At 34.1% G+C, this 13,096-nt stretch overlaps 1 protein-coding gene across 5 annotated transcripts in view; it reads right to left on the minus strand.

Moving 5' to 3' along the window:
* Positions 1-769: 769 nt before the first annotated feature.
* The window catches only part of LOC114335389 (sulfate transporter), a 128,837-nt gene continuing 116,510 nt past the window's right edge, over positions 770-13,096 (minus strand). For all 5 annotated transcript variants that reach the window (XM_050644352.1, XM_050644353.1, XM_050644351.1 and 2 more), the window contains 4 exons: positions 7,621-7,893; positions 7,229-7,384; positions 2,182-2,371; positions 770-1,228 (listed from right to left, as the gene is read on the minus strand). In XM_050644352.1, coding sequence (XP_050500309.1) covers positions 1,047-1,228; positions 2,182-2,371; positions 7,229-7,384; positions 7,621-7,893 — 801 coding nt within the window. In that variant the 3' untranslated portion in view covers positions 770-1,046. The remainder of the gene's footprint in view (positions 1,229-2,181; positions 2,372-7,228; positions 7,385-7,620; positions 7,894-13,096) is intronic.

A 13,096-nucleotide genomic window follows, 5' to 3' on the forward strand; every position in this document is an offset into this window, starting at 1 on the left:
ATCGCATGGAAGTGAGACTTGGACATTGAATCAGCCTGAAACAGCAAAATTATTAATCCTAGAATGGAATATCCTCCGAACAATATTTGGTCCTTAGATAGACGAGATATCAGGAGAGTGAAAACAAAGATAAAACCAGAAACTCCAAGTGCTCTATGGAGACAAAAACAGTACGATGATACATCAAGGCATATTGTATAATATGGGTAGGACACATATACTGAGAGCAAATAATGAAAGAATAATAAATACAACATTCTGGAACAGGCCCGATGGCAGGTCAGTTGGTCGCTTTACAAACAGATGGAAGGATGTAGTAACGAGTGTTCTGCGTAAGATGAAGGTACAACAATGAAAGATATTTGCACAAGACCGACACGAGGGGAGGAAAATAGTTAATGCGGCCAAGACTCAGTTCAAGGTACTCTTCAAGATGAAGAAAAATGAGAATCTATCAGGGTAAAGAAGACATCGATAAAACATGCACTCATAAAAACAATGAATACAATTATTATTGACAGGCCCTGGAAGACTGGAAGAAGAAGATAAAAAGGAGATATCTAGGAGCAACTTGCAATACAAGTAAATAAAAAGGGTAAAACGTGAACTTGGTAGAATAACTTCATGGTTAAGAATAACTTGCAATAAATCCAAATAACAACTGATATTCTGATTAGAGCATCTGCCAGTTAGAGCTTCTGGACCAACTTAATAGATAAAATCCATAGAAGTTAAGCACTGAAAGAAAAAAGAAGGAAAATAATGGCAATTATGATAATCGAAAATATTTATTTTTTTGTTTACATACTAGTAATAAATAATTTATATACATTTTTACAATTTCACATATTTTAACATCGTTTACATCACTATAACGCGATTTTTATCCCTTGCAGTTTGAAAGCGATTTTACTTAAACATTTTTTTGTTTTGTTTTCGTTTTGTTCTGTTATGCAGCCCAGTAATTTCACCTGTAAAATGTTGCTTTCTCCATAACAATAGCAAAAAAGTAACTTTAATCCCTTATTGGTTGGCAGATGAATGTCTCAACTTTCTTCATTTTCGATCATAATATTTGGCAGTACTATTGGCAGAATTTGAAGCTCAATTGGAATGTTCATAGCGTGACTTGCAGCTTGCACGGCATCGTGTATACTTGGGAAAACTCTAAGAGACTCCTTTTCTTTTGAAAGTAGTCCACATTTGTTTAGCAAGTTATAGATATCATCTGCAAATGAAAAGAAAATGTAAATTAAAATAAATGTACCTATATAAGAACTTAATAAAAATCAAAAAATCATAGTTGTTCAGAACAATTCCTAGAAACTCAGCTTTCTTCTTCTTAACACATTCGCTGCCTATCGAAGAGAATGGAATTTTGCTAGGGGCCATTTTGTTGAACGGCACCTGACTAAAGTAACCATATCACTCGCTGGCGCGTGTTCGGCAGCGAAAGTGCCGTCTCTCAATAGGAGGTTGGATACCATCATCACTACCTCTATTCTATTTACAGCTGCTCTGAAGAGTTCTATTGTTATAGACCTGGATCCCGCGTACCGAAAAAAGTTGATTAATAGCAAGCTGAAAATTTGTTAACAAAGTAATGGTGTCTAGTTGGACAAACTTTGATGTATGGGAACACTGGAACAGGGGAAGTTTTAATTGTGGACCAGGTTAAAAATTTGGAAGGTCAGACTACGAAAACGTTCCATGTATTTTGTCGGACAGAACTTCCAATTGATTTGTTACTATTTCAATAAACTCTCATGCAAAAATCAGACTGGTGTTTATCACCAACTGGGCATTTTAATAAGTGGAACACGAAGAACATGTCAAATGACAGGAATCATGTTGGTTAGTAATAGCAGTCTGAGTTTTGCATGAGAGTTTAATGAAAGGGTAACAAATCAATTGGATATTCTGTCCGACAAAATACATGGGACGTTTTTGTAATCTGACGTTCCAAATTTTTAAACTATTCCACAATTAAAACTTACCCTGTTTCAGTGTTCCCGTGCATCAAAGTTTGTCTGACTAGACACCGTTAAGCTATTAACAAATTTTCAGCTTTCTATCAATCAACTTTTTTTTTGGTACGCGGGTTCCAGGCCTATTAATACACTACATACGGTAGACTGAGAAATAGGTGAATTAGAGAAAATTCAAAAAGATAATACCTACCAGAGCATGCTGCCACATAGAAAGTAATATCAAGCTTTTTAAACTCGGCCATTTCATTTCTCAACATTGTGACACTACACGGGTCTAAACAGCTCACCGAAGAAAAGTCCAAGATTATGCATTTGAGATCTCTATTTATTTTACTTTCCAATTTTTTAACTTTTTCTTTGAACTCGGTAGGAGGTAGATCCTGAAAATGCGCATAATTAAAAATAATATAATCTTTTTCTCATAGGCATCTTTCAGTGCGTCACAGTTTTTTGATTCCTTTCTAACGCATTAAATTATATGTGACAGAAAAAAGGCACGTCCGTGATTACAGACATTTATAACATTTATTCTAGTTGTCGATAGATGGCGCTATAATTAAAAAAAATTACGAATTACGTACGTAATAATATATCTACGAATATAATCTGTACAATTCATAAGACTATACAAATAAAAGAAAATACCATTTTATAAAAGCAATAAACACAATTGATTTGTTTTTATGCCAAATTGGAAATAAAATGTGGCAACTGTCAGATTTAACTAAAATGTCATGTTAGAATAATTGTTATAAATGTGTATTATCACGGACTTACCTTTTTTCTATCATTTGTGACGCACTGAAAAATGCCTATGAAAAGGACAATACAATAATCTTCAGTCTAAACTTATATTATAACCAAACAGCTCACATAAAAATAGATAACAGATAATTGGAGAACGTGTCATACGGGAAACTAGACAATTTGAATAAGAACAGGGGTTAAACAAGGATGTTTACTATCGCCACTACTGTTCTCCGTATTATTAGATGACGTAATGAAGATAGCCATAAATAACAAGAAGAGAGGAATCAATGGGGGTTAACGGAACAACTTGAAGATCTAGATTTTGTAGATGCTATATTATGCTTATTGTCGCAAAACAGGCAACATATGCGGGAAAAGCTATAGCAATATACAAATAGCGTTAGAAACAGAAGAGAGCAAAGTCGGATTAAAAATAAATAAAGGAAAGACCAAATCGATGAGCTTAAATACGACACAAAATATACAACTAAGAGTAAGAGAAGGAATTATAGAAGAAATAGATGAATTTAACTATCTAGAAAGTACTATGCCAAAAAATAATGGAATACTCAGAGACCTCGACAAAAGAATAAATAAGGCCAGGAGCGCTTTCGCAAGATTAAATAAGATATGGCGTACAAGCACCCTGACAACCCATACAAAAGTAAAAGTAAAAATATATACCATTTTTATTATTCAGTTGCAATGCGAAGACAAAACAATCTTACATTTCAATTAGAATACGGAGTGCAATCCAGCTCTCTGAATCGCGATTTTCGATTCTTATTGGAATCTCATCGGAGAGAGCGCAGGCTTGTTCTCCATATCCTAACTGACCAGCAGCAAGAGTTCTTCCCACACATTGCAACTGAAACAAATAGGGTAGGTGACTAGCGTCATCTGGTAATTGAAAGATGAAGTTTTTCAATCCTAAAAGCAACATTAATAATACTGAAAATATTAAAAATATTACTAAAAGATTTTTAAATTGAAAAACTTATTGGTATATTTACCTGGTGACACCTCCAAGGCTTCTACAATTTGCAAGCCAAATGGATGCTGCAGTGAAGACAAAGGGAAGGAATTCTACACTATGCAATTCACATCCCCTGTCTGCAGCTTGGTAAAGTTTCAACGGAAAATGCACCTAGTTACTCTACGGAGTAATACGAATATAAAATAAAAATTTATACCATTTTTATTATTCAGTTGCAATGCGATGACAAAACAATCTTACTTTTCAATTAAAATACGGAGTGCAATCCAGCTCTCTGAATCGCAATTTTCGATTCTTATTGGAATCTCATCGGAGAGAGCGCAGGCTTGTTCTCCATATCCTAACTGACCAGCACCGAGAGCTCTTCCCACACATTGCAACTGAAACAAATAGGGTATTCGAAACAAATTAGGGTATACAGAATTTCGCTACGACTTACAGTTTGTCAGGAATCAGGATTAATAGCGTGAGAAATCAGGGTAAATAACGTGGCTATTCATAGTGGCTAGTTAGTCGGATATATTGGGTGTCAATTTGAGTCCCAGAATCAAATTTTAGCCCACTTCTTACATAAAATTATCCGCTCCTTCTTCTGGTGTGCTCAGAATTTTACTACGAAGTACAGTTCGTCAGAAATCAGGGATAATAGCGTAAGAAATTAGGGTAAATAACGTGGCTATTCATAGTTGCTAATTAGTCCAATACATTGGGTGTCAATTTTAGTCCCAAAGTCAAATTGTAGCCCACTTCTTACAAAAAATTACCCGCTCGTTCTTTGGCGTGCTCAGAATTTCGCTACGACTTACAGTTCGTCAGGAATCAGGATTAATAGCGTGAGAAATCAGGGTAAATAACGTGGCTATTCATAGTGGCTAGTTAGTCGGATATATTGGGTGTCAATTTGAGTCCCAGAATCAAATTGTAGCTCACTTCTTACATAAAATTACCCGCTCGTACTTTTGGTGTGCTCAGAATTTCACTACGACTTAAAGTTCGTTAGGAATCATGATTAATAGCGTGAGAAATCAGGGTAAATAACGTGGCTATTCATAGTGGCTAGTAAGTCGGATATATTGGGTGTGAATTTAAGTCCCAGAATCAAATTGTAGCCCACTTCTTACATAAAATTACCCGCTAGGCTTTTAGGATTGAAAAACTTCATCTTTATAAGTAAAAGTCTTCAATCGATGGATTAACCATTCTATGGGGCAGAATCGTGAAGAGTTATTAAAACAATAGAAAATTAACTCCAGGATTTCATAAATAGATGTCAAAGAAGAATATTTAAAATATGGTGGCCCGAAGTTATAAGTAACCGTGAGCTCTGGCTCGAGCAGAAGAAAAGGAAATTGGAAAACAAATACGCAAACCGAAGTTTGGAGGGCTGGAACATACTTAAAAAAATCAAAAACGAAATTCCAAAGATAATTGGAACCCACAAGGAAGAAGAAAACAAGGACGGCCAAAGGAAACTTGGATTAGAAGTACCCAAGCAGAAGCCAATATTAGGGCAGTCAATGAGGGTATTTACATCGATTTACTTGATATTTTCACAGTAAGTAGGGAATATCTCAAGAAACAAAGTCTACCTATGCCAATGTGCACTTTTATCTTGGGGGTGGTTCCCACCCCTTCTCGGGGGCGAATATTTTTTGGTTAAAATAGCCACGGAAAATGCTAGAGAACCTAATTCTAAGCAAAAACGGTTCTATAATCATTTTTTGAAAACTCAATACTTTTTGAGTTACTCGTGGTTGAAAATTGGCCATTTTCATTGAAAAATGACGAATTTTTTGCGAATACCTTAAAAACTATGCATCTAATAAAAAAACTATGTAATAGTTATTTATGAAACAGTTCGTGAAGTATGCTTTTTGCGAACGCACGCGATATTTAGAGCACGAGCGACAGCGGAGCGAGTGCTATACATCGCGTAAGTTCGCAAAAATTACTTCACGCACAGTTTCATACAATATTTTATCTACTCTACCATAAGCAAATAAAAAAATTGTAACTCTTCGTCACTGGAATTCATTTCTATTCTATAATTTTTAGAACTTTGATATTTAAAATTTCTAACTTCTTTCAAACCACAAAACTGTCAAAACTTTTTTCGTAATTTATTGCTCATTATGTCATCACCATGACAACGCGAAAGTTAAGGATATTTGATTATATACACGTGTGTTAAAAACAGTGCGAAAAAGTAAGTCCCATTTAAAATACATTGTTACTTCACGCTCACTTTCAACACTTCACGCACTGCTATCTATAATGACAGTTTTCACAAACTAAAAACTTACACATAATATGACATAGAGTAGATAAAATATTTTTGTAGCTTATAAAAAAACAAAGAGATTCGTTCCTTCATAAATCTTCTAGTTATAATACAAAAAGGGATTTGGTAGGTGAGAGGATTTTGTTTTTTTGGTGCATGCTCAAATCGGTGAATTCAACTTGAAATAATAGAGAAACGGTGGATTTTACGTGTATAATGGTACTAATATCTTTTGTTGTGCTTGAAAATACCTTTAAAACGAGCAATCTTAAATGTCGATTACATTCAAACTAAGCGAGTATGGTGCAAAAATTGATGACTAATGTATTTTAAGAAGAAATGAGAAGTATATTTAACCCCATATCCATCAGAATTTAAATACATAGTTTTCCTTCTACAATACTTTTTATTTTATTATAATGTTATTCCTATGTTCAAAAAGTTGAACCGGTTTAAAAACTAAAAAAGTTATTGGTAGCATTATATACCTAAAATCGACCGTTTCTCTGTTATTTCAAGTTAAATACACCAATTTGAGCATGTACCAAAAAAACAAACTCTTTTCACCTACCATATCTCTTTTTGTATTATAACTAGAAGATTTATGGAGGCAAGTATCTCTCTGTTTTTTATAACCTACAAAAATGTTTTTAAAATTTTTTTAGTTAGATGCATAGTTTTTAAGGTATTCGCAAAAACCCGTTCGAAAAGGTGTTATGTTTCAATGAAAATGGCCAATTTTCAACGACGAGTAACTTAAAATGTATTGAATTTTCAAAAAAAAATTTTAAAACAGTTTTTGCGTAAAATTAGGTTCTCTAGCAAATTTTAGAATTTGCGAATTCTAGAATTGGCAGTTCCTAGCGAATTCCGTGATTATTTTAACCAAATAATTTTCCACCCCTGAGAAGGGGTGGGAACCACCCCCAAGATAAAAGCACACATCGGCATAGGGTAGACTTTGAATTAGGAGATAAGTAGAGGCTATTCCTAAAATATTAAAATCCATGCAGTAGGATAGAATTCGGAAGTAATATCCTCTTCTTGTTCCCATTGACTGGCGTATATAACCGTTAGACTAGACAGATGAGTTACATCGCGAAAGACAGGCAGAAATGGAAAAAAATTTCGACTATCCTATGCCCACAGGCACAGGAGGTACAATGGGTTACACACATACATACATACAAAGGCTATCTTATGTATTACCTTATTCATGATCTTGTCCAATTTTTCACGAGAAATGAGTTCCTTTTGAGGATTAAGGTTAATAAGTCTGTACAATTCGGTCTTGAATATACCCTTGGTAGCAAAGTTAATTCCTCCACAATAATGGAATATTTTTAATCCTTCTATTTCTTTTGCCTACAAAAGAAGTCCATACTTTTAACATAAAAATATTCTATTTTAACTGTTGCTGGATCTTTCTTTTTAAATTAAAATAAAATTTTGATTTAAAAATTAAGAATTACTATGAAATTTTCATTTTCTCTGGTAGAAAAGAAGTAAATAATGCATTATAAGTACTAAATATTTGTTTAAAGTGGAAATATAAAATAACTTTAGTTCTAGATATACATATTAATAGCACTATTACTTACCCCTTTGTATCTATTCATATCCAAATAAAGATCAGTATGTGGTACAGATCCCAAAAGGCAGGTATAAGGTTTGAAACTGGCAATAAAGATGGATAAAAGTGATAAACTTATTCCAACCATTAATGCAATTTCCATGCTTATAAATACAACTGAGACAAAAGTTGTTATCCAAACTAAGGCGTCAAACTTACTGAGTTTATAGTAAGATACAAGTTGAGTTACTTGCACCAACATTCCTTTAAGCGAGACTACGATAATACCAGCTAATACAGCCTGAAAAGTAAAAGTATGATAATTTAAAAATGCTTGACAAATGTTTGTTTTACATTATTTTTAAAACTGATAATATAGAAGATATATGACAGTTTATTCTACACTAATGTAGTAGTAGGTGGTAGCGGGTAGGTACCCCTCTATGATCCCGATAGAGGGTAGGCTTAGTTTAGGGCTGCGTGGGCAGCGTCCCTGCTCCCGCGAGCTCCTGGTTCTTCCTCCATTCCCTACTTAGAGGAAACCAGGACCAAACCCCAGTGTTATCCTACCTAAACGCCAAATTCCTTCCCTATATCATCCCCACACTCGCCAACCTGTCTTGCCAGCGTGGCGACTTATGGCTAACTCACTCCAAATCAGTTTTAAAACGACAGGATCTGGTCCACAGGTGGGTGCTCATTCCCACACATCCAAAGAGCTTAGTTCCATGGAATCTGGGGGAGGCAAATACTCTATAGTAATTTGTGAAACTGTGAAAACATTGACTGAAAGTGAAAATAATTGTATTTTGTTTTGAAAGAGTTGTTTGCATTATAAGAAAGAAATTGCTCTTGCAATATATTTTAGAAAGACAGTTTAGTTTCTGATTTTGTAAAGTACTTTTTTCTGAAATTTTCTATCGGTTCAGTTATAAAAGATTTTTTTTGACCCGAATACGTCATTGTTTACTTCCTACCTCGTATAAATGTGCCTTAATGATGTTGATGTCGATGAAAAACTCATAAATTCTTACAGCTTAAAGGGATACACAATTATGTTGAAACATTGGGAAAGCAAAAAATTTCTTAAGTATAACTTCATTTTAAATATTTTTACTCGCCAGTAATAGACCTGGAGCCGCGTACCAAAAAAAAAGGTTATTAATAGCAAGCTGAAAATCTATTAATAGCTTAACAGTGTCTAGTCGGACAAACTTTGATGTATGGGAACACTGGAACAGGGGAATTTTTAATTGTGGAACGTAATTTTAATTGTGGAACGGGCCATCCTGATAAAGTTATGATTGTGAAAACTAGCAGGTTGTTTTAAGTTTATTTAATAGCAAACTTTATATAATATATAAAAAAATGTTTGTCCGACAGATATGTTGGACATTTTAATAAGTACGACACGTAGAACATAGACAGGAATTATGTTGGTGATAAATAGGAGTCTGATTTTTGCATGAGAGTCTAATGAAAGAGTTACAAATCAATTGGAAGTTCCGTCCGACAAAATGCACGTGACGTTTTCGTGGTATACCGTTCCAAATTTTTAACCTGTTCCACAATTAAAACTTCCCCTATTCCAGTGTTCCTATATATCAAAATTTGTCGGACTAGACACCGTTAAACTATTAACAAATTTTCAGCTTGTTATTATTAAACTTTTTTTGGTACGCGGGATCCAGGCCTATAATAGGATGCTTATACCGTTGATTGATAAATACTGAAAGATACGAAAGCCTATGCATTATTTTGTTGTCTTTAAAACCTGCCCGTATAGTGGCGCGCCTAGCTTAAATTTGTTGGAACTAGCCTTAGAGGGAAGTGTAAAATTCTCCCTACTGAAGGAACTAGCCAAGAACACGCGGTTATTTTACGTGGCCCGTATTCAAAATTTTAACGCAGCAGTCACTATCATATTAATCTGTATTATTTTTTTTTGTTTTTGTTTCTGCAAAAATGTTGAAAATATAAATTGACTATAGAGTTTTTTTTTCACTAGTCTTGACCTCACAAGTAAATAATTTTCGAGTTATTTGCGAGTGAATATATTCATTTCTCAAAAAATAGTACGTTTTTAGACGGATTTTCGCAAATAACTTAAAAAGGAAGTATTTCACCAAAAAAAAACATTCATAGCAAAAATACAGCTTATCAAAAAGGGAAAAAATATGTTTTATATAAATATGACATATGAAGTCGTAGACCCAGTAAAAGCAGAGTTGTAGCTAATGAAAAGTAGATTCTTATTATTTGTCAAATTCAAAATTGAATATTTCTATATGAAATAACCAAAAAATTAAGAACTTTTCGGGGAAAACTCATCATAACTTTTTTAAAAAGTTTAAAAACAGCTTTATTTTTTTTGAGTTTTTAGTATCAGGAGTAAACAAGTTGCGCGTAAAATAAAGTTGATCCCTTTTTTTTGTAAAAAAAATACTTTTTCACGCTTTTTTAAAACTATCTTTTACAAAAAAGGACCAACTTTATTTTCAGCGTAACGTGCTTACTTTAATGCTAGAAACTTTTTTAAAAACAAAAACAAAGCTTTTTTAAACACTTTAAAAAGTTGCGATGAGTTTTCCCAGAAATGTGCTTCATTTTTTGGTTATTTCACGTTGAAATATTCGATTTGGAATTTGACGAATAAGAACTTACTTTTCATTAGCTACAACTCTGCTTCTACTGAGTATAAAGACTTGATACATACATTTTTTTAAAGTTTTTATAAACTATATTTTTATTGAATATTTTTTTCGATAAAATACTTACTTATTGTGTTATTTGCGTAAAACCGTCTAAAAACGTGTTTTTTTTTGTTTGTTAAAAAACGAACATATTCACTCGCAAATAACTCGAAAATTATTAGCTTAGTAAAAAAACTCAATAGAACAAAACTTGCTACAATTTAATCAGTTTATCCACTTGATAGATACTAGGTAGTATTAGACTTATTGTTATTATAGCTACCTAGCCTTATACAAAGTGGATTTAGAAAGTCCACATCTACATTAGACAACCTAGTGGATATTGAATCTGTAATTCATGGGTCATTTGGATGTGATCAAGTATGTTTGGCTTATGGCTATTTTTATTATATTTTATAATGCGTGCCATTTGGGGATTAGATGTAAGAATTCTATTAAGTTGGTCAATTCCAGGAAATATAAAACTTATTAGTAATTTCCTATATAGATGAAACTATTCGAATAGATAACGTTCTTTTAGACTCAAAAATCCAATTAAACGACATTCCTCAATGGTCTACTCGTTGCACTTTTCCTTATTGCCATCAATGACATCGCTAAATCACTTAACCCACTAGTCATTTAGAAATTAGAGAATTGGTCGGACCCTACTGGCCTAGAATTTTCTCCCACTAAAACCAAAACAATAATCTTCAGTAAAACTCGAAAGAAGCACATTATACTACCAAAAATCTACCTAAAGAATTGCTTCTTCTTCTTCTTTTTTTATAAAGGTAGTACTGCCTGTTTTTCTTCAATGGTGCCTTTCATTCTGCCCCTAAATTGTCATTCCATCTTTTCCTTGGGCGTCCTATACTTCTTCTGCCTAACGGTGACTTGTCCCTGGCTATTCTTACTATCTTTGGTTCAGACATCCTGCTTATGTGTTCACTCCACTCTTCTTTTCTATTCTTTACCCAAGTATTTATATTGTCTACCCCACATATGCATCTGATTTCCTGACTTCTTACCCTATCCCGTAGTCCTTTTCCAGCAATCCTTCTTAAGATCTTCATTTCGTTGGTCTCCAGACGTCTTTGTATTTTGCTTGCATCTGGTCTTGTTTCGGCAGTGTAAGTCATAACTGGTCTAATAACTTCAGTCAAATGACTTATATATATATTCGGTCCTTTGTTTCCACTCTAAGATGTTTGTTTTTCCAAATTGTGTCGTTTAGGCATCCGGCCGTTTTATTGGCTTTAATTATTAGTCTTTAACCTCTTTTTCGATATTATTGTCGGCTGATAGATTAATTCCCAGGTATTTACTTTTATTGTCTAAGTCCAATTTGCATCTTATTGGTTTTTGGATATTACTAAGCTTTTTGTTTTTTGGGCTGATATTTTCATATTCATTTCTTTTGCGTTAATGTTGAATTCGTTCAGTAATCTTTGTAGGTCGTCTTCGCACTCTGCTACTAACACGGTGTCATCAGCGTAACAGAGTATTTTTATCTCTTTATCGCCTATTTTCTACCCTCTTTTTTTCTTCACTTGTTCTATTATTGCATCCAGCGTTATGTTAAACAGTAGAGGGCTTAGTGAATCTCCTTGCTTGATTCCTGTGTTTGCTTCTATATGGGTTCTGTTATTATTCCATTGACTTTCATTCCTATTTTATTTCGTACTTAAATGTTTTCTATCAGTTTTATAATATCCAGTGGTAAATTTTTTTCATATAAACTCCTGGACAAAATTAACGCACCACTCATATTTTTCTCAATAATCTTTTTTTATTGATAATTTACTGTATGACAAGTTGCCTATGGACCTTGTTTGATAGTGACAGTTGTTATGTAAGCTAATAATAGTCTTGTTTTAACAATAATTTGTATTAAACTTCGTTTTAGACTAAAAGTGAGTTAAACTTTTCATAAAAAGTGCCGATTAAAGAAAAGTGCTTGTGAGAAAGCAAGCTTTTTATTGTGATATTTTTCATCACATGCATGTTTGGAAGTTCATTTGCACAAAAATTAAATAAAAAAATGAACCGCCAAAGAAATTTGTTAATGGAGGAGGCAGTGCGAGCATCGACTGTCCTACTCCTAGATGAAGGGTATTCAATGCGATACGTTGCAGGTTTGTTAGGAAGACATCATTCCAGCATCAGTCGCAAGGTGAGGCGATATAATGAATCAGGGTCGTACCATCGAAGACAAGAGCAAGGGCGAAAACGTTGCACTAATCAAATTGATGATCGTTTTTTGAGACAACGTGCTCTCAGAGATAGGAGAGTCACCAGCAATTTGCTAAAAAATGAACTAGCAGATGTTCGAAATGTCGCGATATCGTCTCGAACAGTTAGAAGACGTTTACATGAAGCAGAATTGACCAACAGGAAACCGGCCAAAAAACCCTTGCTTACCAGAGAACACAGGGTTCAGAGATTGAATTTTGCAAGATTGCATCAAAATTGGACCATCGATGATTGGAAACGAGTTCTTTTCTCCGATGAGACTAGAGTAAGCCTAAAAGCTCCAGATGGTCGTGAGCGTGTCTGGTGAAGGCGTGGAGAAAGGTTTGGCAGCTCCAATTTCTCTCCTAAAGTACCTTTTGGTGGTGGCTCTAAAATGTTTTGGGGGGAATTTGTTTTGAAGCTCGTACGGAGTTGGTCCCCATACGTACGAGGTCTATGAACGCCCATTATTACTTAGGCAACATTATTGTCGAACATGTAATGCCTTTTCCTCCGTTTCTTGGACCTAATTTTTTATTCATGCAAGACAACGCTCGTCCTCATGTGGCTCGACAG

The sequence above is a fragment of the Diabrotica virgifera genome, chromosome 2 (assembly GCF_917563875.1).
Source record: "Diabrotica virgifera virgifera chromosome 2, PGI_DIABVI_V3a".
NCBI classification, from domain to species: Eukaryota; Metazoa; Arthropoda; class Insecta; order Coleoptera; family Chrysomelidae; genus Diabrotica; species Diabrotica virgifera.